Source organism: Protomyctophum bolini, assembly GCF_963924005.1.
Source record: "Protomyctophum bolini genome assembly, chromosome: 17".
Classification (NCBI taxonomy): Eukaryota; Metazoa; Chordata; class Actinopteri; order Myctophiformes; family Myctophidae; genus Protomyctophum; species Protomyctophum bolini.
The window spans coordinates 21,104,390-21,130,205 of record NC_137878.1 but is presented as its reverse complement, the minus strand read 5'-3'; the positions used below and the strand labels follow the sequence as shown (position 1 = coordinate 21,130,205).

The window sequence follows — 25,816 nt, the reverse complement described above, 5'->3', positions numbered from 1 at the left end:
AGATATCAGAAGAGAGTCAATTTACTCGTATTTGAGTAGAAGCTGATGAAGTTCCCAAATTAATTTGTATGGGATTTGACTGAGGACAGGGCAGTAGCATAATGGGATATACTATACAGGTGCACAAGGGAAAGTGACATAGACTGTCAACTCACACCACCACACCACTAATCTACTCATCACTAACACCACTCATCTACTCATTTGGCTTTGCAAAATTCACAGTACTGATTGATGAACCACATGGGATATGGACATAGTTTGCCAGTATGCACTGTACAGTATGTAAGAGGAGTAAAGAAAATAGATCACTTAAACTATGACGTAATGTTTTTAACTATACAATAATTAGTAATTTGTACCAACTATAGTGTCAAATACAGTGAGGAGTCAGATACATATTGTGGTATGATAATTCACGCTACTACAGTTACATACAGAGGCAAACTACGAGGTAATCCTGGAGAACGTCAATCCTAATGTTATGGCAATTTAAAGGGTCTTTATACATCGGTTTATGCGGGGTGCATACGTTTGTTACACATACTAACAGTCCGACAGGCATTAGTTCCACATGCACTGCCGGTTAAAACTAACCCGTGGCAGGGGGAAACTAACCCGTGGCTTCCTGTGAGGTTAGGATTGGGTTTTGGATAGGGTGTTGGACTCATGACTGTAGGACTGTAGGACCAAACACATGCACCCGGTTTATGTGGCTTAGCATGCTTACTTTGACTTTCTTTGTAAACGAGGGCCACTGTGTGAGTTAGCGACGGCGCTGAGTTTTGTCTTGGTGGAGGGCGAGGTGGGACCTGCGGGGTGCGAACACCAGCCGTGATCATTAGAGGTGGGCGACAGGTTCAAGGTGTTACGGATGTAGGTGTAAATGGAAGTCAGGCACTTTTTGACGGGGGGTTGGGGGGGGGGGGGGGAGCCCTGCAAACATCAGTGGAGGGTTATTGTGTGTGTTTTTTTAGGTACGTAGCTGCTCGCGGTAAATGATCACTTGGTGCTGCGAACATTTTACTTATACGTGATAGGTCATTTTGGCTGCATGGCGTTAAGCATATCGATCTTCATCAAAACGCACAGTGCCGCGTGGCTTAAGGAAAGAAGACGGATGTTCGCACCGTGTCTGTCATACGGCAGGAAGGAGATTTGTAAGGAAGGTTGTTAAAGTTATTACAGGGCATTAATATAATTACTCCGGCAGTAATTACGATCTCCTGAACTGAGCTCATCAGTTTTGACAGAGGCAGGACAACCTGCTGTGAGGTTCACTGTAAAATATGCAGTGTTCATTTAACTCTGAAAGGGTGCAAATTATACTTACATTTACACCCTTTCAGAGTTCTTTCACAGTAAAATTAACTTTGACTGTATTACACAAACACACAGCTACAGAGACATGAAGCCATTGTGGACACAGGGACGTACAGTAGAGCACACAGTTATGTATGCATGTACATGCATACCAACACATACTCACACACGCACGCACACAAACACACGCACGCAAACGCGTGTGTGCCTATCATCTCCATAATTGCTCTATAGTCAGCAGTTCGGTGTCTGGGATGACTCTCGAAATTGAGATGTTGACAGCAGACGAGCCGAACTCAAGCTGGGGCCTGTCAAAGGCCTGACACTAATAGCATTATCAGTATAATTATTCACTCGAGTCGACTCACTTTTAGCATAATGGATCCAGGGGAGCGAGCCATTAAGGTGCTGCCCTTTATGAATGTGTCTAGCTTGTCCTACTGTACAGGCGTCCTGTCTCTCAGAATGTGTGTGTGTGTGTGTGTGTGTAATCTCCAATTTATTCGTCATACATCCATTAAAGATGTGTAAAGCAGGTGGTCCCTTGCTGTTCTGAGCACATTTAGCGAGGCTCAAACATTGTAAATGTGGTCGGTATCAAATGCCGGGAAAGGCCCATACAACTTGAGAATGTTTTTCTTTCTCTGCCAATGCTCACAACTGCCTCCTGAATAAAAGTAATTCATTTGTATTTGACCTTCAGATTATTTTGCATTAATCTAAAAGCAACCCCTGAGCTCGCTCCGAGGCAGATTTGTGTGCTGTGGCACAGCCCGTCGAGGATGGCTGCCTCTAATATATGGCGCGTGCCTCGCCGGCGGTCCGCCATTTCTCTCTTCGCTTAGAGAAAACATTTGCTTGGCAGAGATGAATGAATGGGAGTCGGGCAAAGCTCCTGAAAATCTTTAACGCGACATTTTAGCAAATAAAGAACGAAGCAAAAGGCTAAACGGCCTGGCGTAGGGAATGGAATATGGAATTAGATTTTCTTTCTTTTTTTTATTGGTTAAATAAAACAAAGTTTGTTTATTTTTCATTAAAAAAAGTTATGTATCCATTTCTATTATTTTTTTTTGTTAAATGTTCTCAAATATCAACTTTAATCAAATCAAAGTTTTTGTAATTGATTAAAAAACGTTGGTCTAGATTCTAGAACACTGCACGGTCGACTCGCCAGGATCAGCAATGGACCCGCTCTAGTCATGGGGTATATTGCTTCTGTAAGGTGGAAACCTTGTATGTCCAAAATGGTTAGGTTAGGAAATGGAAAAAAGAACCTGTGTTCCAATGGATCCAATGTACCGGTAGTTGTTATTTAGTCACTAGTCATTATTGAGTCTTAATACTTTTCATTGGTTCAATATAATATATAATATAATATATTCAATATAATTCAATATAATATAATGTATAATATGTTCAATATAATATATTGAACCAATGAAAAGTATTAACAAAACTCGATTTGTAAAACCCAGATGCACTGAACCACTTTTGCGTTTACTTTATTTCTATTTTTTCTTTTGAAAAATGGCAAAAATAGCAGATGAAAAAGGTCACAATGTGTCATGACATGGCACGTTGTGAACTTGTAAATCACCAAATGTCTCTACATTTGAAATATGGACACACAATGTCTCTGCCCGACAGCAACGATATATGAGATGTCAGGCTGGCCTGTCCTCTTGTGTTAAAGTGTAAACTAGGTGTGAACCAGTGTGCTGCTGATGCCAGGCGAAAGGCTGACTAACACTTCACGGCTCCATGCACCACGGGTCCGAAAGATGAGGTGTGCAGGAGCGCGCGACCGACGGCGCGTTCACATTCCAATCTTAATGAAATCAGCTCGCTCAAGGTCAGTGCCGAGCAAACGGGGACTCTGTCGTTGGCTGCTAATGGTGCATTAATGATTCATAGACGCTCCTCTGTCTCAATAATCGTAGGCGGGCACGTGCGCGCACACACACCATCAAACACACACACCCACACACACACAAAATCAAACAGACAAAACAAATACAAACAGATGCAGACAAAGCATAGATGTTAACACATGTTGAGTATGCCACAACTACAGTTTGATAAGGTCATTTTGTAGGCGAGGGCGAGACATAAGGTTAGGAAGCCTAAATTACAGAATGTCTAAATTCAGGCATGATTGATTAGCCATCAAATAAAAGCTCTTGTGGCCAATTGCTTTTGACAGGTACTTAATAAGGCACCAGCCAGATAAGGGCACTGAGTGAATTCTGGGCAATTACAGGATGCATTCAAGAGATCTAAGAAAAGCTGTAATGGAATATGTTCATACGGATTATATTTATGAGGTATAGTTATTGTTATTTTGTCCACAGTGAATTGATCAAACCACAAGTGAAAACGCATACATTTGCAAAGCACATGAGTTCCCGAGTTCCTTTGTCAGGGCAAACAATGATTTCACATTTCCTCGCCCGTTAATTTTGCTGAATTATGAATAGGGCATTCAAATATAACCTGTTTTGCAAATGACTTTTGCTCATAATTATGATGAATGCAAAGACCTGCAATGCACTCAGACAGTTATTGTGGTGTTGAGACTAAGCAGTGATTAGCACATACACTAACAGTACCATCCTTTTGTTCTGTGCAGGGGTCAGTGCTTTTCATTACATTCTTTAGTGCTCCGGCGGTGAGGAGTACAGGGAGTTGGGGGGTGAATTGTGTTAACGTGGGGTGAGGTGCAGGGGTGCAACGGTTAATCGAACAAATTGATTTAATCGATTATACAATTACTTTTGATTTGAATAAAATAATCGATTTTCTAAAATAAAACACAAAACAACACATCGTGTTGTGTTGTAAGCACCTTGTAGATCAGCTATGGTTTCTATTAAACAAATCACACTTGTGTGAAGTGAGGGGCGCTCTTATATCTGATGAAGAGCCGTGAGGCTCGAAATGTCATGTCCTCCATGGTGTAAGGAATTCCTTAATACATATTTTAAGCTTTGGAGCTTACTTCAGCAGCTGGACCTTATCTTTTTTCGCTCTAATCAGCATACAGTACATCATCACATTTCGGCCAATGACTTTTGGCGTCCTCACTTTTTAGCCTCACTTTGTAAGCCCTCAGCCAATCAAATCATCGCTATGGGGTACACACAGGCCCACAAGCCTGGTCATAGAAGGGGCTAGAGCCCCTCAAAAATATCACGTCGATTTGTCGAATATAATATAAAAAAAAACACCCTTCTAGATTATTTGATTCATTGAAAAAGTAATCGATATAATAATCACTAATAAAATGATTGATAGTTGCAACCCTAGGGCGTTTGCGTGGATGCAGGGGGTTCCCAAACTGTGCCTCGGGGCGAGGGTCTTACCTTGAATGTGGACATGGCTGGGTCCCTGCTATACCTGTCTATGGTGTGGAACTTGGAGGAGTGGTTGAGCTCATGGTACAACTCAGAATGTCTTTTGCGAGTGTGCATCACTTTCTGGAAGGGAAAGGAAGGGACAGGACAAAAAATGAACAGAATAGAAAAAAAGAAAAAAAAAAGTAAGGGGGGTTGGGGGGGGGGGCAATAGGGGCAGCAGGGGGTGTGGAATGGGGGACGAGGCCAAGGGAACTGCAGCGATGCCAGCCATGAAGGGAGGTTAGATGGGAACAGGGCGACAGAGCGATCGATAGCTGGTGTGGGGCTCACAAATTATCCACTTCCTCAGCCTTTGGGAATTTGGCAACTTTGAGTCCTGTGGCGGAGTCAATTGTGCGAGAATTTGGTGAAACCCACAAACAGGGTTTGCCCAGCAGTTGCAAGCCAGACAAAAAATAAATAAACTGGGAATTTAACTATTGTGTTGCAATTAGTACAAGCAAGCACACATTCAATTAAAGTGCCTTCCACATGTTCTGAGCGTCATTGTGGGAGGCAGCTTACTCCGCTCTTCGCAGTAGAAGTCTCTGACAGCAAACTGCATTTGTCACTGCCATCATGCTATGGCTGCTGTCTCTCGGCACTAATGGCCAGTGCTTTAGCTCCTCGCCAGCGGCTAATCGTCAAAGCAGCTCACTAGGTTGAAAGCGACATGAGGGCCAGATACCAGCTCTCAAAGACTCACCGGCAGGACTGGCGCTCGCTTAGTACTGGCTCCAATTACTTCAGAGTGGGCACTCTCATCTCATAGGTTTGCCTTTCACACACTATTATTTCCTTATTTATTTTGTCTGCCTTTTTCTTCTTGGAGTGTTATTATCTGTTTCAGACTGTTTTTATTTTATTTTAGGTTGTGCCATACTTTCACCTTTTTTCCTCTCGATAAAGATGCATGTGTGTCGGGACAAGTGAAAACTTTGTTACTTAAAATTCATGCAGCAGCAGCAGCACTACTACCAGCTATATATTTGATCAAAGAAAAGGATTCAATTGGAAGATAAGCCGTCATCAGAGTTAGTAGCTCAAAACCAACCACCCACACACACACACACACACACACACACACACACACACACACACACACACACACACACACACACACACACACACACACACACACACACACACACACACACACACACACACACACACACACACACACACACACACACACACACACACACACACACACACACACACACACACACACACACACACACACACACACACACACAGTGCCAAAGTTGAAAATGAATGTCCAATCTTCACAATAGCTGAAACCCAATAGTCGTCAATGCAAGCAATGCAAAGGGCAGTGTTTGGTCATATATGATGTGTAAAAAGGAGTATCGCTCAAGACTGGACATTCATAGGGTATCCAGGTCATTCTATGGAGAACAGGCCCAACATAAACACACACGTACAACCTACAGCATGTTGCTCCAGCACATTCACAGTATGACCAGCCAACCAATAGAAATAGCCACAACATTGTCAACTCATAGTCAAGTTACTATCATTTATTCAGACTGAGCAATCTACTTAGGTGTTTCTTCAACTAGCACCCGAGGGACACCCCTACAGGTCAACTAGCACCCCAGGGACCCCCCACTGGTCAACTAGCACCCCAGGGACCCCCACACTGGTCTACTAGCACCCCAGGGACCCCCCACTGGCCAACTAGCACCCCAGGGACCCCCCACTGGCCAACTAGCACCCCAGGGACCCCCCACTGGCCAACTAGCACCCCAGGGACCCCCCACTGGTCAACTAGCACCCAGGGTAATTCTAATCCATTGTATTAGGATTACACTTTTGTTTTAACGAGTTAGTTAAAACGATTTACAACCTTGAGTCCCTATTTTGGGCATGTCATTAGAGGCGAAAAGCATTTAGCCTATAAGACAATAATATAAGAAATTGTCAAGAAAATGCCAATATAACAAAAAAGGCAGATACACGACATTGTTTGATGAAGTATAAAATAAGTGGTTAAATAGGGTGAAATATGAATCTGTCCAGTGCAGGGTTTTAAAGGTATCCTGTTGAAGAAACAGCATATAGCCTACTACTGCCAAGTGTGTATAGGAACGCAACAAGACAAGTGTTCTAAATGCAGGTATAGACAGGCGCGAGGGTGAGGGTTTGAGCGATGCCACTACACACTACATCCTCCTCTAGGTGTTACTCGGTCCTGGGCGGAAGCAGACGCAAAGCGAAGGACAGGCTGATGGAGAGCATGAGGCGTGGGATCTTACCTCAAAGTCCAGTTCAGAGTACCGTACTCTTTTCCTCTGGATGAGGAGGGGGGCAGGGGGAGAGAACACAGCATCAATGACCACACATCAACCACTATCTCTCTCTCTCTCTCACACACACACACACACACACACACACACACACACACACACACACACACACACACACACAGGCCTACAACCCACAATCATACTCATCGTGCGCATGTTTCTTGTTCTCTCTTTGTGCCAAAAGACAAGAGGCTGGGGAGGGGGTGGGTGGGATGGTTGAGACATTCTTGCAAATGCCAAAAGGAAAACTTCAGACTGTTTTTAATGTAATGAGATTGCTGAAGTGGAATAAGCCAAAATTAGAGTGGAGTAATACTTTCCCGGCTCACGTACACTGTGTTCTGAAATGTACACATAATTTCCTGTGAAGTTTTTGAGACTTAAAAAAAGAAAGAAAGACATTCCATTAAATTCACGATAGAGCAAAACTGAACACCGAGGAGCATTTGGAATGTATAGGGCTTTCTTTCAAACTTCTGTGGCAGTATCCGTGGATATACTATAGCGGCCATTTTAACATCTAGCCACATTGTAACCTTTTAACATTTAACCATTTTAACCTGAGGAAAGCCTTGGCAGTTCTTGTTTTATTTTTTAATGCTTTCTATTTTGAAAATATTGGACATTGTATTGTATGTATCACTGTACTGTGGCATCCTGTTTTTTACTGCTACTGGTTTATCTAACACTTCCTTCCTGTATTTCACTCGGGCAATGTTTTTGATTGTTTTGTCTTTTATAGTTTAATACATTTTCTCGTTTTCCCGTTTCATTTTGACTTACAGCATTTTGGTCGACCACGGTCATTTTAAATGTGCTTTATAAATAACATTTTAGTTTGAGGTTCTTGTAATTGCAAATTTCGTCAGTGGTTCTTACTGCTGCAAGTATCCAAAACTGTATACTCTCTTATACTAAAATAGGACATAACAATAAAGAAGCCATCATCTTCAATGAAAATATTGTGAGACTGCTGCTCTCTTCAGAGTTTGTTAAACGCTTTGTACAGTACATAGTCCAAACACATGTATCTGTTGATGCGATGTGACGGCAGTTCAGGTTTTAATTTATTGTCTTGTCTAACTTGTCTAAAAGCTGCAAGTCATTACATTCTTCTTACCACAGTGAAGCCTTACCTGAGAAAGGAAGAAATCCTGGTGGTACACACATGAAATATTCATGCATAGTAATGTATTACATGTGGAGGGCGCTCACGACGCTTGTCACGACCGCAGTCACATGCACATTTTATAAGGTAAAAATGTAGTAACATTAAGTTTACTGGTCTAAAGCAATGGCCTACAACAAATCTTCACAGATCTCCAAGACCACAATGTATGCAATGTGAGCTTGTAGATTGGGTATAGCTTCACTATTTTCTTTTTCGTTAAGTAATTTCGCAATAAGGGACCGGAGCCTGAGGCTATGGCTGTTCTATGTTCTTGGCATGGAAAGTGTAGGGACCTCTGCTCTAGTCAAGGTATGAAACAATGTGAAACGTTGTGAAATAATAATTGAAATGATCTGTCTTTTACGGTTCCTTCCTTCATTATGCCTGGTTATTATCCCATTATTAATAGCAGAAAAACTCTCCCTGCTTTGACAGCACTTCCAAATCAAGCATAAAAAATATATATAAATGAATGCTGTATTTGATACTTGCTCATACGACAGTGCTGTGTTAAAGACAAATATAAAATCTGCACTGAACACAGATACACGTTTTTGGACATACAAGTCTCATACACCGAACAGCGACGATATCTTTCTCAGAGGTATGATCTTTTTCAAGCTGCAAGCACATGCAAATCAAGCACATTCAGAGCTAAATTGCAGTGCTTGGTTAAGTATACACAACAGGGTTCCACCGGGGACATTTTTGATATTCACGGTGTACTTGTAGATTTTATGATCCAGACATTTTAATGACTTGTCCTCAATGTCCTCAGCCCTAAATGAAACATCTGCACTTTTCTGTGTGGAAGTGCCATTCTCATTTCCTTAATCAACTTTGTGAGTCAGCAAGAGGCCATTTGGGGGGGAAGAAAATCCACATGCAGACAGCATCTGTGTGTCTGTGTGTGTGTGCATGCTCTGTGAATGTCCCAGTGCAATGTGCAACATTGTGCATGTGTCTGGTTGTGTGTATGCAAGGCATGTATGTTAGAGGGAGTATGTGTAATTAAGGTGGGTTAAAAAACATTTGCCAGGGGGTATTTCCTCTGATCCTGTACATATCAGTCCATCTGTTGTGCCACCTTGTAGAGCTTGGGGGTGATGCGCGAGCGAAAGCGCCCATTACACACACACACACACACACACACACACACACACACACACGCACGCACGCGCGCACGCACAGCCTCATGCATGTGCACACTCAGAGTAACCTGACCTGCAGATACATATCACTGTGAAAATAACTATCCTTTCCCAAATCATTGTCTCGGTGAAACACAACCACTAAGTACCACTTAGCTGAGAATAACATTGCTGACGCATCCCTATCTCCATTGTTTCCATTATGTCACATTTGTTCTGAGGCAAACAACGGCATTCTTTCTCTGTGGCAGTGTTTAAACCTGCTTGAAGGCTGATGTTTATTGTTTGTGTGTTTGTGTGGGCAGTGCCAACAGACTCTACGGTTCGTTTCACAGCGACTCCAGCTAGTTTACTCCTATTGTTCCTGTTCTCCCCTTCTTCCCTTCCCTCGTCAATTGCCCTCCATCAACTCTCCCTTCCATCACCTCTCTTCATTTTGCTGATGTATAAACTATGCAGCGGAGTTAAAACACAATGAAAACCAGACGGTAATGCCAGATTAATAACGTCAGCACTATGCCCTCTCAAACCATCATTAGCATGCAATGTATGGCTATGTCGTGTTTGCAAAGGTTAGCACATGCACAGCATTGGCTAATTTGTTTGTTTTTCTAACATTATGCTACTCGGATTTGGAGGGCAAGGCCCGCAAGTGCCATGTTTGATTAGACTTGGTTTCGGAGAAATTAGCAAGCTTGAGCTATTCAACACATCTAGCATCCAAGGTCACTATAATTATGTTCTATTAAACATCAATATTGTAAAATACATTTTAATAAAATTTGACTAAAACTGTTTTTCTTCTCAACCGACAGTATTTCTATGCAACAACTAATTTAAATGGCCATAATAAGGTTTGGCTTCAAGACCATACCTTTTCGGTCAAATGTTAACTTGTATTCTTTATATACAACTGCTGTGCTAAACCATGACTGTGATAAATAATCAAACTAACATGTTCACCCCTGCACACATCGCTTAGACTGAGATACACAGGACCACCCAAAATGGAAGCCTCCTGCCTCCATCCATGCCTATTGCCTCTGTGTCCCGATACCCACCTCCAGGGATCCTGCTGAGAGGCTGGTGTTGGCGTTGTTGGTGCTGCTGCCCAGGTTGCGCGGCAGGGTCCTGGTCCTTTCCGCCGTGCTTCCGCCCGTCAGAATCTGCCGCATCGACGGCCTCTGGCCGGGCTTCAGCTGCAACGAGTGTCCGTGGGCGTGCATGTGGCCGGTGTGAGTGTGCACGAGGCCGCCCTGCCCCCCCATCATGTGGCTGTGCCCGTGGGGCACGGCTTTGATGGTCCCGTATGAGCGGTTGAGGTTCATGGCGTGGTTGAGGTCGCCCACGCCGCCGGGCGGCACAAAGTCGGCCGGGTAAGCCTCGCTCTCGGCCGGGTGCAGCGTCAGGGGGGAGGGCGGCGGCGGAAAGGGCGGGTCGTCCACCGCGATGTTGAGGGGCTTGTCCTCGCCCCCGAGTCCAAGGCCCAGGCATCCCCCCGAGTGGGAGGTGGGCGTCGGGGGCTTGAGGCTGACCGTCCTACGAGGTAGGACCATGTAGTCCCCTTCGCCTCCCGCGCCGCCGCTCCCCGTGCTGCCGTCCTGGGACGAGTTGGAGGCGGTGGGGGGCGGCCGCGCCCAGCCCAGGCCGCTCTCGGTGCACAGGTAGACGGGCGCTCCCCCGCCGCCACGATGCCTCTGCTGCTCCAGGTTCACCTCCTTCTTCAGCGCCGCGTCGCTCAGCTCGTTGAGGCCTCCCAGTGGCGGAACCTGTTGGGGAAAGAAGAAAATCACACCCGTTTGAACTGAGCAACTATACTTTTATTGTTATATGTACTGTACTGTGTTGTAATTTCCCCTCCTTCCTGGTGTGTGTCCTATTGACCCTGTATGCGTTTGTGTGACAACTCAAAACAGCTGCAAGGGTCAATAAGTCGTACACACACACACACACACACACACACACACACACACACACGAGGAGGAGAGTTAAACACTGCCAGTTAAGCCGTCTAAGCTGGCCCAATGCCCAATCGCCGTTGCTTCTCTAGAGCTTGCATCAAATCCCACCAGAGCCATCTATCTCTACCCGTGTGTCTCCTATCTCTGCTTTACACATAACCTGCTGCAATACATTAGACATGTCTGAGAGGTAATCCTCTCAAGGCGTCCTGCAATGTGTCCTGAGTTGACAAAAACAGATGTGTGCCATGATAGCTCATACACATAGATCCTACTGTACACACTTACATCCAACCTAACCTACAATATCTACCAACCTAGTGTACAGTAGTAGTACAGTAGGTTGAATTGTACAGATGGCAGGTTACCAATTACTGTACAATTCAACCTATTGTACACTCCTATATCTATCTATAGAGTGACAATATGTATTTTGGTTTTATTCAGAGACTGACTGATGCTCCAACAAAAACAACTGAATAAGTTAACTTAATGCAAGTTATCTCAAACCACTATACCTGTACAATAAGATTGGGAGGGGGGATATTCCCAGGGAGGGCGCTAAAGTTGAGTCCCACTCCCGCCTCCTGGTGGGCGGCCAACTTGAGGTCGTCCTCATCGTCAAGGGAGATGCGGGACAGGGTGCCGGTGATGGTTGCTGGATTGCAGGTGTTGACCTCCTTGAAAATAACTGGAAGTGGGGTGGGGGTGGGGATCGGTGGGGAGGGGAGATACACAGAGAGAGAGAGAGAGAGAGAGAGAGAGAGAGAGAGAGAGAGAGAGAGAGCGCAGGGAGGGAGGTATGACGCACGTAGGAGTGAGGTAAAGTTTTGGGAGATAGGGCCATTAGTGAGGGCAGAAGCAAAAGGGGAAGTTAATGAATGAGGATAAAGAAAGGATGTTAAAGCATAATAGAAAGGTCATGATAAAACAGAAACCGGCTCGGGGAGAGAGAGAGAGAGAGAGAAGTAGGAAAGAAGAAATATGGAAGAGCAAAATGAGATGGGGATAGCAGGGAGACAGATGGTTATGGAGGACGACAAAAACGGTGTGAAAAGAATAGTCATGCAAGGTACAGGAAGCATCAAGAGACAGAAGCAGCATATTAAACCGAGATGATTAACATAAATAAAAAAGAATAATTCATGATTAATGCATATAGGAAGAATTTGACAGGGCATCAAATTATAATGCCAAAAGGAAGACAACCAAACAGAAAAATATGGGTAAGGAATAGAGAGAGAGAGAGAAATGTAGTCATAAAAGCAAAGTGAGTTCCCTTAAAATAAGGACGAACATCTGTGGAGCAAGTACAGTCAACATAACCCATGAATAAATGCAATATATCTCATTGATTGGGTTGCAGAGATGCACCAGACCGGGGCATGCACTGCTACGAAGTCACCCACGGGGCTTCGATCAAGACCTAACTGTGAGCTGTGGTTGATGGCACCACCGCCAAATAACACAGGTTGCACCTTAAGTTTCCATTTCTCATCTTGGGCATAGGTGATTTATGCAGTCTGAGATGAGTTTCATCCCTGACACTGTGACCCAAAGTCTCTCTCCATCTCAGTACATGCTGCTGAGCCAGGGTTTTTATTAGCTGGGAGAAAAAGGGGACAGTGTCACGGGCACCGTGCTTCACATGAAAGACACCCCAATACCTTGAAGTCCACTTCACAGCTTGGTCACCATCAAAACACATTATTTCCCTGCCCTGTGAGCTCATGCAGTGCAGTTTCATCGTTGTGTGCTAGCATGCCAGTACCATACTGTGTGTGTGTGTGTGTGTGTGCCTTGACGTCACAATGCATCACACCATGAAACTAACTACTCCTTCAAGCTTCCATGCGTGGTTCTTAAAGGAGAATTCAGGATTTAGTGTTTTCTTACCTTAATCTGATGTTATTGTATCCGACAACGAGTGGTACATGTGAAATATTACGCCCAAGCGCACCACAGCTCTGACTGATTTATCGCTAAATCGCTTATTTTGATCGCTAGACAATACTTTTTTTCTTTACATACATCTGTCTTTCATAATGTCGGAATACTCTCCACAGAGTGTTGTCCCAAATGTGCTACCGTAAAAGGCAAACTGCCGATGAACACCACTTCCACGCTCGGAGCTGTGACACGCTAGACATAGGGCTTTTTTTCTTCACTGATTGTCGGATCAGGTTACAGTAAGAAAAGGGATTTCCGAAATTCTCCTTTAAGCCTTGTTTACAATTAAAAAACTAAAAAACAGTTGACATGCTGCTGACGCGCTACTGTATAACAGCTACATAAATCTGCCATCAACAACCAAACTTTCAATAAGTTCATGCTGGAAATCATGCTCCGTCATCCACTGTGCTTGGAGTGGAAAAGGCTTCACTTAATCTGCCCAAAATCCCAATTCCATTCTAAAGCCAGCCACGTACTTCTGTATTCATGCAAAACAAGCCGATTCGTCAATGTACACACTTGGCCAGTAATTGGGACTGAGCACTGGGCACTAGTGCTTAATTCATACTCTTACAACGCTGTCGCTTGCCGAACATAGCAGATGCAAGACGTGAGCTTGTAGACCGGTTATTTTCGGCGAGCAACACACCATATAATGAGGTACAAATCAAGCGTAAAGGTGGAGTAAGTGATATGTATTTGGTCAAATAACTCTATATTCAGATAATAATCAGCTAGAGAGTGCTTGTTCTCTCCAGCTCTTAGAAAAAAATATATGTTCAGGTCATTTCATCCAATCAGGAGAGATAACTCATACAGGTTAGGTTACAGGATACATAACGTGTAAATTGGAAGTGATTAAGCAAAAAATATCGGATATTAAAAAAGTGAAGGGTATTCTCTCCCGATCAGATCAAATTGGCACAACCTCAAAACGTATGTTCTGTTTATTAAAGTGCTTGAGAACGGGTGACCAGAATATAAATAGAGCTTTAACTTGAAAAATGTAATAAAAAATACATGACTTACAGCACCTTTAGGGCAGAGGTTGTGGGTGCTACTACGTGGAATGGCTGTCACTAAACACAACAACTACAGTACAGCACCTTTGCTGCGTCCCTACTCTGTTGGCGCTATAACTGATCTGAAAGGATTGGATAGGCACGTGGCGCATTCAGCTCAACACATCCTATCCCCTCACATCTGTATCCAACAGGCCAACAGGATGCTATTGAGCAAGGAGTTATAAGAGTTTACGACCGGCCCAAACCAGAGTGGCGAAGGTCAGGTGTGTGACAAACTTACATGGGTGTCCTCTCTCTGCAAGGGTGGAGGGAAAGAGTGGCTCTGTGTTAATTTGACAAAAAAACACATCTTGAACTGAAGATAACCTTCAGAGAAAAACATATTGCATGCATGTACACGGACACACGCACACACGCACACGCACACACACACAGATAATACGCTGAATCAGCCTCATGCCATCCAAATACTCTTTTGATTGGGCAGATTCCGTGTGACTGACTGAGGTAGTATACTATAGGTCCAGCCATCACATTGACATGCACAGCAGCAGAGCAGTGTTACAGCTCACGGCTTCCACTCTGCTACTCTAATCCCATGTTTAAATGGATACGAGCATAGATGAAAGGAAAGAAAAGGCAAGAGAGGGGTGGAGAGAGAGAGAGAGAGAGATTGAGAGAGAGACTTACCCGTCTGACATGCCAAATCCACATCCTTCTCAAAGTCCGTCTGAGAATAGAGATAGAAAGAGACGGAAAGGCCAATGAGTAAGTGTGAACCCTTGTTTGTGTTACGTGTGTGCACGCGCGATCAAGCCTGCTCGCGTGACTCGTCTGATAAAAGTCACTGCAGTGGCAGATTAGCAGCAGTATAGAGGCCAGGAGACTAATACGATCTATGCCCTTATAAATATACTGTATAGTAACACAGCCAATGACGCTGATGATCTGATTTGTCCTTTTGTCAGGAATGTTATCCGTTTCCATATAATCGGTTTCCATTATGTTAATTCGTTCTCACACTCGCTGTGCACACGATCATTCTTATATTCTTTGTTGATAGTCTGTACAAATACCAGTTCCTTAATATTCTTTGTTGATAGTTTGTACTCTGTACATATCCACATGCATATTCATTGATATATTCACTGTAGAGGACATAGAATGCTTCATTCACATGTTTACTGTACATTTATTGTACAATAAGGGTCATAGTCATTTACTCATTCAAAGATCTAGTGCAGCTATTGTATCTAGGGCCAGCAGCTCAGTATTTATCTTTATTTCGTATTACAATTGTCTTATTCTTCTTATTTGATCATTCCTCCTACGTGTTTCATTCTTACAGATGTTGCCGCTACTGGTGGTCAATAAAGGTTTAACGTGGGGCCTCAATACGCAGATATATGGCGTGTAGTCCTGACTCCTGGGTTAAATTCCCGAGCCCAGTGGACCTTTTTGTCTTTTTGTCTTTACCTGCTTGTCACTCCCTGACTCTCTTTACCCATATCCTGTCAATCTCCAATAATTGCCGACAATCAATGAAGGCAGAAATCATATCATAGCCTAAATAAATTACTTCTCAGCAGGTTAAGTAAGAAAAAAAAGACAATCATATAGAGTATAGACAATGGAGGGGAACAATTATTATTCAGGGGATCAGGTTCTACACCAGAAACATGTTTTCCCCTCTTTCACGGTGACTTTGCTGGATGGAACGTGACCCTATACATGTACGTTCAACTCTAATTAAAAACAAAGATTGCTTTCATACTTTGAATCAGTTTCAGAATCTCGACATGCGTGACTGACATTTTACCTCGGACGGTGCATAATTTCAGTTTGTTTCGGTAGAGCCAACGACAGTGTCTAACAGAGGCATGGCAGGTATTGTGGAGATGCGCCAGGTACAAAAATGCCTATTCAACAATACTATTATCTGCTGCGCTATTTGAAGCAAAACGCTGCAGTCCCCTTGACTAAAATTGGTCATCAGGGGGAAATCGGGCATGAAGAAAACAATGGCTTTGATGACTCAGCTTGAGTCAAACAGAAGCATCCTTATGTGAACCCTCGCTGAATTCATACTGCTCAAGTAATTTTACGGTTCATGCAAAAAAATGCGTTTTATTTACTCTCATCAGAACTTTATACGATCATCTGTGTTCATTAGGGTGTTTGGATTAAACCGCGTTGTGCAGAAGTTACACTTCGAGGCTCTAAAAAAAGCATCATTGAAGCTAGCATGCATGAATCTAACCACACTCATTGCTATGCCGGTGTGTGCTCTCTCTTCTGTCATGAGCCTCCTCCTGGCCTCCATGGGATACACTTACAAAAGGCTTTGTTTGGATAGTAAACCATAGACTTTTGACAGTTTGGGCACGCCACGGTCGTTGAGAAAAAGGAAGCAGTGGGGAGGTGGTATGAAAAGCAGAAAGAGAAGAGGAAAACACTCTCAAGAGAGAAAAACCTGTACGTACGAAATTCATCTGTAGCACAGTAAACAAGGTTGTTTTTTTTCTCCTAAACGCACAAACAAGGATATGGAAGAAATCTCCCTCTCGGTACTGTAGCCCCACATTAAACGGCCAACAATATATTCTACCTACAGTATACACTACAGTGTTTTTAAAGGTGCAATATGTAACCTACGGTACCCTAAAATCAATGGGTGATTTATGAGAAGTGATTCATGTCTCAATTGTGTGACCAAGACCATTGTTATACAGATTGCACCTTCATTATTCCACTATGGATTCTACAGACATTCACCACAGCTATCTGCTCAACTACACCGTTCTGACATACTGGTAGGCCGCCGATGTGGTTGTGGACGTGGCTATGATCGTGGGCGTGGTTGGGGACATTGTTCAGGAGTGGGCTATGGTCGCGCCCGAGGTTGAGAGTGTAGCCATGGCTGTGGCTGTGGCTGAGGCTGTGGTTGTGGCTGTTGTGGGGCAGAGTGAGGTAACAGCCCTGGCGGCTCCCCTGTGGGCAGGGCGACTGGCGGCACACGGGTAGGCACGGCGGCTGTTGGTGGCACGCCAGGGAGCATGGTGACCCACCAGAACGCTGTAGGGAGCCGTACTGTTGGCCACAGTAGCTCACGTTTTGGCACTTCTGATGGCATGGGAGCGGAAGTGGTGACGAAGGCAATATGAGAAAGCAGGAGAAGGAAGATGTGAGAGAATAGAAGAGATGACAGTATGCTTGTAAAGTCTTGTTATCAAAGACGTGTTGTTATCCGTCATGTTTGTTACATGTTGTTTTGTCATAATCTTTATAAGACCTTTTGAAAATGATCTGCCTACACACCAGACTTTCACACCTCTTTGGCAATTAAGGTGAAGAGCTCTGAGTTCTATAAACATCTATTGCTCATAAATATCCCGGCTTTATCTGACAAATATCACATTTTCAATAAGTGGGCTTAGATTTGCTCCCCCGCTGAGTACCAAAATGAACCGTGAAAAAATGAAAAAGTAATACAAATAAAAAGATGGTGTCCTCACAATTTCCCTCACAGATCGATTGCTCCAATGTTAAATCTCCTTAACCTCAGTGATGCATTGGGTAGCCCATAGCCATTACTGTAAATGAGTCTATTGGAAGAATAAAGTGAATCGAGAGATGGGAGTTGCAGTAACTGGCGCTTTCACCGCAGCAGTGTGACCGTGGTGACATTGGCACGGCAGTTCAAGTCTCTATGATTTATCACGCTATTAAGCGCGTTTTGGAACAAAATAACCTTACGTGGGCGCACACGCTTTGAATAAAGATGAGAGCCGCTTAGGGTAAACAAAAGTGCTGCTGCATTGTCTGCTTTGCTGATAATGCACAGAATCTCAGCTAAAACATAAAAGCTTTGTTCCTTTACCCATCATAATTCACACACTTTAGGGCCTGCAGGAAGCACAGCCAACTGTGGTGTCAAAGTTTTGTTTTTGGAACTTGATATATCGCCTGTATTCTGAACTATTATCTGAACTACTATAGTACTATGCCATTGCCCAGCGTCAACCATTTATGGGGAGTTGGAAAGTTAATGTCACGCCAGGAGGTACAAAGACAGGCATGGGAAATGACATGGAAAATGTGGCCTGCTTGAATGAACAATAATTAAATTAAAGGAATTTTACAGCAGTTTAGGAGATAAGGAATCACAAGGATTGCGATTCTTGTCATGAGGGCTGAAGTTTGTGGGGGGAAATCCGCCACTGGTCGCTGTTAGTTGGTAGGGGTTGCTCATGGGTTAATGAAATGGAACGCTATTCACCATGATCTGCACCTGTCCATTCTTGCAGGAGTCCGGCGAGTTCTCGCTGTCATCTTTGCACCCACCCATTCGACAGCGCACTGCGTCCTGCACCTGGGAGGGGGACGGGGACACGGGCAGAGAGAGGTTGAATATAAAGGGAAGTGGGGAGAGGGGAGAGAGGGTAAGAGATTAATGGAAAAGTTTGAAGACGGTTTAAAAGTCTTCACTTGCAGGCCACAGTTCGATAGAGAGGGAAGGAATGCAGAAAGCTGATGTCTTGGCAATTTTTGCATTGAAAGGACTCAAAGGAGTGTGGTCGTTGAAAACCAGAACAACGTTTACAGGTAACCAACCTCCACAAACTAAAACACATTTTCTGTGAGTGGTAAAGTCGTAAAGACTGTGAAACTGGCAACCTGTGTGAAGAGAAAAGAGAAGGCAGAGAAAGAGTGTCAGGCATACGGGTCCCTCATACAAGAAACCCTTTCACCAGATTGGCTGTGACACAGCTCTATCGCACCCATTTGATGGATCTCTGCGTAGACTATTTCACGCAGCCAACTTGGTGTGTTTCCACTATTATGCTCCGCATGACGGATATCTTTATTGCTTGCTGCTGAGCTGGGTGGTTTCTCAAAGTGCCTACTGTCAAATCTCATAAGACGAGTCGGAGCATTCGCGACAAGAAAGCCGCACAAGAATAGAAGACAGACACAGTCATCTTCACTCTCAGCGGGTGGCCTCGTAATCTGTGTACAGTGTACAGAGTGTGTGTGTGTGTGTGTGTGTGTATGTGAGACAGACAGACAGACAGACAGACAGACAGACAGACAGACAGAGAGATGCATTGTTGTAAAGTATAGTACAACAATGCATCAACTCTCTAGTCTAGTTGATGCATTGTTGTACTATACTGTAGCCACCATGTCCAATTAATACTGCATGCTATGGTGTATCCTAGCTTCCATTTGTTTCCTTGCGCACCACTCTCTCTCTGTGCAAACCCGTACTTTCAGTGTATTCTGTGTTTTTGTGTGTGTGTAGAGAGAGAGTGTGTGAGTGAGTGCGTGAGGGTGTGTGTGTGTGTCTGTGCACATGTGTGTGTACAGTATGTGTGAATGTGTGTGTGAATGTGTGCGTGCATGCTTGTGTGTGCTCGTGTCTGCGTGCGTGTCGAGTGATGGTGCCCGACGCAGCTACTTCTCTCTCTCTCATCAGCATCCTCTTCTCTCTCCAATCACGCTGCTCCAGACATTTATGCAATCACGCAGAGATGTACAGCATACGTGTAGAGACAAATTAAATAAATAAAAGCTCTGCATCTCTCCGTCTCTCTACATTAATCACAAGTCCCATCCTGTGCCCATAATTTGTCTCTCTGCCTGGTCCATCTCTCTCTACTCCTCCTTCCTGGTATAGAACTATAGTTCAGAATTTTTAACTTAAGCTGTATGAAATACTTTCCATTAATATAGTGGTTGCAACTGTATTAATTGATTGTCCGAGTCCCGTGGTGGGAGTTCCGCTCTGGTGTTTGTGAAATATTAAGTTGTTCGGGTCATTTTGTGAGGGGCACTTGGGCCACGCATTAAAAGTATATTAATTCACAAAACTAGCGTAATTTGTATTGTTGACGTATTTCTACCATATAGTGCGATTTTCATTCATTTATTACCGCTCTATCACACAGAACTATGTTTTTTGTGTCCATATCACTATGCCCAAAAAATAGTTCCATGTCAAAGTTGAACGAAAGTTTAGAACAATAGAAATGTCGCTAGTTTTGTGGATTAACTTTTAATGCGTGGCCCCAGTGCCCCCCAAAAAGATAACCGGAACAAATTAATTTTCAGCAAAACCAGAGCAGAACTCCCACCACGGGACTCGGGCAATCAATTAATACAGTTGCAACCACTATATTAATGGCAAGTATTTCATACAACGCAAGTTAAAAAAATGCGACCTATCCCTTCAATCTGTCCATCCCCATCCGTGCCTTCCCGTTTATTTCCTACGCATCGTGGCAAACAGATCATGATACCTCCTCCACCGCTGAGCGTCTCTTGCTCGTTCACTAGCTCTCCTCCCCAGATCTCAGCGGTATGCCTGTGACACCCACTAACAGTCCTTTCATTTCCCCACGACGCCTTCAGATGCTCTGGGATAAAAGCACTTCATACAGTGAAGGCACACAGAAACACACTTAACTGCACACACTCAACTCCGATGTGTTTACCGTACGCAACCGGCTAGTCTTTTGTCCTGTATTATTTTGCCCATTTTACACCGTCACTCCTCGTTTGTCTTCATCTGTTCTCTCTCACTCTCTTATTTGCTCTTTTTTCCTGCAATCTCGTCTCCTCGCTCTCTGTGCCCCCCCCCCCCCCCACACACACACACACACACACACACCATCACCACCACCTTTCGTTTTCTCTCTCTTTTTATGCCTAGTATGCCAAAGCTACGAGGGATTACTCGTGGTCTATGGCAGGGGGATTTTCATACATTAAGTAAAATAATTCCTGGATTTACTTTACGTTCATCCCTCCTCCTTTGTGATATTGATTTAACATGGCTAAGCATTCCAAGCATTTAGAAATTCACTTACGATATTATAAAGTGCAGCCAGTAATCATAACCAATCTTTAGGATGTGGGCAGGGAGGAGGCCCGCACAGGGCCGGCTAAAGGGGATGCATTTACAGTTGGATGATCCTGTGAAACCTCGAAATGTGGCATGTGGGAGTGAGATTTTACTCATACCCTCTCTGAGTGTGAAAAGTGTGTGTGTGTGTGTGTGTGTGTGTGTGTGTGTGTGTGTGCACACGCGCGGGTATGCATCATCAAAGCTAGTTTTTTTTCTTATGATAGCCGATAGAAGCCTATCAATTGTATATTTCTGAAATAAAAAATAAAAAATAATTTATCAGAGATGTCATAACTGCTTTCCTCACTATTACTCCATCTAAATAATCATTGTAATAATAACAGCAACAATAACAATACTAATAATAACAACAACAATAATGCATTCCCAGAGGTCATACCAAACCCTGAGACGACTACGTAAGTACGTATCAGGGGGCATTAGATAGAGATGTATGGTCTTATTCCATAGGGCGCCACCGGAATCTCTTTAAAATGATCCAAGATCAGCTAGACAATCAAATTGCATTATGTCAAAGCAGGACAGCATCATCATCATCCATACTGGTCGGTAATCCCTGCCCTTTCTGATCCTCTCCCATTCTGACCTATGGCTGCAGAGTGACCTGGAAGTGAGCATGACACTTTGTGAAAAATTACTCACATTCTTTACTTAAGTAAAAATATCAATACGGCAATATACAGTATAAATTACTCTGTTTCCAGTCTGGAATTCTAAATGTACTTGAGTGAAAGTACAAAAGTATCTGCACCAAAATGTACTTAAAGATGGAGTGCCACGATTTCTTTCCACCCTAAAACATGATCATCAGGTATTATTGTAATATAAGGAGGAAGAACTTTTTCCAAAAAGTGTACAGTATATGCTTTTATGTGGACATAGCCACCAGTTCATTAAGTATGCCTGGTTTGCCTGGTGGGTGGTGATGGGTGGTGATCCACCTGAACTGAAGCTGCACCCACAGCTGTTGTTGTATGATAAAGGGGGAGGGGTTAGGGGAGGGGCTGATAATGTGATGTCACTATTTTACTGTTTATTTCATTGACCCGTTTGACTGTCAAGGGTTCAGCCTCCAGGAAGAAACCCTAAATACAAAGTTAAAGGAGGATTCAGTGATTTGGGTGATTTGGAAAACCCCCCGGTCTGCCCCGGTAACAAGATGTGCACATGCACACACTACAGTGGGGGGACACGCAGCAGGCCAACAGCACACACACACACACCAAGGCCCGCCACCCGCTTGATCATGATTGGCAGAAGGCCCCTCTCTATCCTGATTGGATGAAGGCTTGGCCACCTAACCAAAAACGAAACCTACGGTTTTTTGACGCCAGGGTTGTGAAAAGTGAAATCACTGAATATACCTTTAATACACCATTGCACATAAAAACGACTCCATGGTGTCTACTGTCTAATGAAGTACTGTCACCTCATGAAAGGCACATGAAAAACTGGAAAAATACCAAAATGGTGGCACTCCATCTTTAAGTACCAAAAGCAAAAGCACTCATTGTGCAGCATGATGAGTACTTTTGAGCCGATCTACAAACTCACAATGCGTCACCTTACGACACATTCTGAGCTTGTAGATCGGCTATTGTCAAAAAGCCGAAATGTATATAGGGAGTGTGTTTAATTTATGTTTTGTAATAATAATAATAATCAAAGTGAGTACGTAACTAAAGTTTTCAAATAAATGCAGTGGAGTAAAAGTCGAATATTTGCTTCTGAGATGTAGTGGAGCAAAAGTACCGAAAATCTGACATACTCAAGTGAAGTACAATTATCTGAAAAGCTGTACTAGTATATACTTTACGCCACTGGATTCATGCCACCTGCTGGTGAAAGGACGGGCCATCAAGTTCATCTCATGCTGGGATTATACGTTCTCACAGCAGGATATGCATGTGGACGGGACGACACTTTGCGGCAATCCGCTTAGACACCAATTAAGTGAGTGAGTAGATCAAGTTCAGGCAGACAACCCGAGTAGTAGTGCTTCCTCGCTGCGTCGGGCCATGCGTCAGATGTCAATGACAACAGTCGAGTGGTCCGTTAAAAGCTCACACTCACTGTGGTTGAGTGGTGACCTGCTGCCTGACCGTTTTTTTTTGCCCCACTCACGCCAGCATCCAACTGTTAGCTCTGTTTTACTTGCCTTCCCCTGGTGGGTGGTCTGAGTTGTTTGCCTGAAATATGCAGGAAAGTGCGGCAGAGGGGGGGAGGGAGGAGACATGTTAAGACTCACCTCTCGGCGCATGGCGCAATGGACGGTGATGATGACAAAACCTTGGACAGAGTCAAAGACGGCAAAGAGGACCTTGGGGGGAGAGTGAATGGATGACATTGAGTTAGCCATTTTTGTCTTTCCAAAATACTGTTGGTTCATAAAGCAACACAAATACATGTCCATGTATGTAACCATCCAGACTTCTCAGGTCAACTGAGACAGGTCTGCTTACTGCAACCCAGACTCAAAACTAACTGAGGTTACCGGTAGTTTAGTTAAACTCTACTACAACTCTCAGTTATTTTCAATCGAAGCTGAAAACCTTTCTGTTTGCCACTGCCTTTTATTGAGTTTATTGATTAATCTCAGTCATTGTATTCTATTTGTATCTTTGTTGTTATTTTCTATTCTCTTTTTGATAACTCTTTTCAAACTCTTTTGCACTCTTACGATTCTCTTAGTGTTTTGCGTAAAGCACTTTAAATTGCCTTGTTGTTGTTGAAATATGCTACTGCATACAAATAAACTTTGTTTGCAGAGAAACTGCTCAAAATAGGGAGTGAGTATGGAGCATTTAATCCATTTGTTTTAATGGCCAAATGGTTCTGTGAGAGTCTCTGTTTTTTTGTGCTGACGTGTGCACGTGGTGGTGTGTGAGAGGTGGAGAGAACAGCGGCACCTGGAAAAGTGTGGAGCGTCGGTCGGTAATGGCCAACACTGCTGACATCCAGGTCAACGCCAAGAGAGGGAGAACCACGCAAGAACTCCACAGAGAGGCCCTGAGAGAGAGAGAGAGAGAGAGAGAGAGAGAGAGAGAAGAGGGGTAGAGAAAGGAGAGGATGGAGGGAGTAAGGGAGAGAAGGAAAGGAAAGGAATGGGGGATTCAATCTCAAACCAGATTACACATTTTCAGTTTCATTCCTCTCTCACACACTCTCACACACAAGCTAAGCGGTGAGCACACTTAGGATGACAGGCAAAGGCAGGTCCACGTGAAATCCCTATTATGCTGATAACGGGAGTATCTATCCAGCAACTTTGACACCCGCTCACAATTATACGGCATACGTTCCACGCCACGTCTGCAAACTTTGAGTTGAAAGGCAGAGGCACGACCTATAGGGAGGCTGGACTGGCAATTACTGATATGGGGCCGCTTTCGAGGTGTGTGTGTGTGTGTGTGTGTGTGGTGCACTGCACATGCTGAAGTCAGACACCAATTTTGTGCGCTTCATGCTGCATGAGCATCACTCTGATAGACAGTGTAGTCTAATTACATGGAGACATGTAGTATGCATGCTGCACATCCTTTCAGAAGCATTATGGCTGAGGGCCATGTATGAATACAAGAATAACGATTATGACTCCCGTCTTGCATTGTGGTCTCCCCTGTATAAAGAACCTTTCCCAAACAACAAACAACATAAATAAATGAATCGCATAGCTTGTATGGGTGGGGGAGAGAGAGAGAGAGAGAGAGAGAGAGAGAGAGAGAGAGAGAGAGAGAGAGAGAGAGAGAGAGAGAGAGAGATGGGGAGGGTGGCGGAGGTAAAACGAGGAAGAGAGACAGGAGAGAGAGGGGAAGGAGTGGGAGGATATTAGGGAGCCTATTTCAATATATGCGGCTAATGCCGTGCATACTGAAACCTGAACATGCTACTCGACATGTCACTCTTTGTGTCAGTGTGTGTCTGAAAATAAGCACCTGGGTAAATAAAGATAAAAAAAAGAAAGAAAAAGGAAATACACTGCAGCTGATAACGCGAGACACAGCGCCACATGTCCCGTTAGTAATAAGGGAACTTCACCTCTTCACTTACAATTTACCGGTGAGCATTTAGCAGGACTTCTGCCTAGTCTGTTATCTATTCAATATGTTGTAATGTTGTATCGCTCAGCGGTATCAGCGGTTCCCAAGCTTTGTTTGGCCGTGCACCATTATTACCATTATTTTGAGATGTATTCATTATGTAAGGCTTACAAAATGAATACATCTCAAAATATTAGTTAACATTTAGGACGGGTAACATTACAAAAGATATATATAAAAATTAACTTATATCATTTTATCATCTACTCAGGCTGACAGTATGTGAACACCCCAGACAGTTTTTTTTTAAGTTGCTGGATTCAGTATTTAGATATTTGATTCATTTTAGCTGTCCCGTCCCCTTCCTATACAAACCCATTGTAACTTAACTTCAAACTCCATTTTAACCATATTCATCGAAAACACCAGTCCTATTTTCTGGTGAATGCCCTCCTACTGAGGTACCCGACCGTGTTCTTTTATTACTTTTTTCATTTATTTAATCATTATTTTGGAAAATGAGAAGCAGCAGG

At 43.7% G+C, this 25,816-nt stretch overlaps 1 protein-coding gene across 1 annotated transcript in view; it reads right to left on the bottom strand.

The window, feature by feature from the left end:
* Window positions 1–25,816, bottom strand: part of adgrb2 (adhesion G protein-coupled receptor B2) — a 311,424-nt gene that overhangs the window by 10,579 nt on the left and 275,029 nt on the right. Inside the window, exons 25-33 of the mRNA XM_080787040.1 lie at window positions 24,153–24,252; window positions 23,492–23,563; window positions 18,592–18,684; window positions 15,003–15,042; window positions 14,593–14,607; window positions 11,853–12,025; window positions 10,435–11,142; window positions 7,001–7,036; window positions 4,689–4,802 (exon numbers count right to left, since the gene is read on the bottom strand). Of these exons, the coding sequence (XP_080643166.1) occupies window positions 4,689–4,802; window positions 7,001–7,036; window positions 10,435–11,142; window positions 11,853–12,025; window positions 14,593–14,607; window positions 15,003–15,042; window positions 18,592–18,684; window positions 23,492–23,563; window positions 24,153–24,252 (1,351 nt within the window). The remainder of the gene's footprint in view (window positions 1–4,688; window positions 4,803–7,000; window positions 7,037–10,434; window positions 11,143–11,852; window positions 12,026–14,592; window positions 14,608–15,002; window positions 15,043–18,591; window positions 18,685–23,491; window positions 23,564–24,152; window positions 24,253–25,816) is intronic.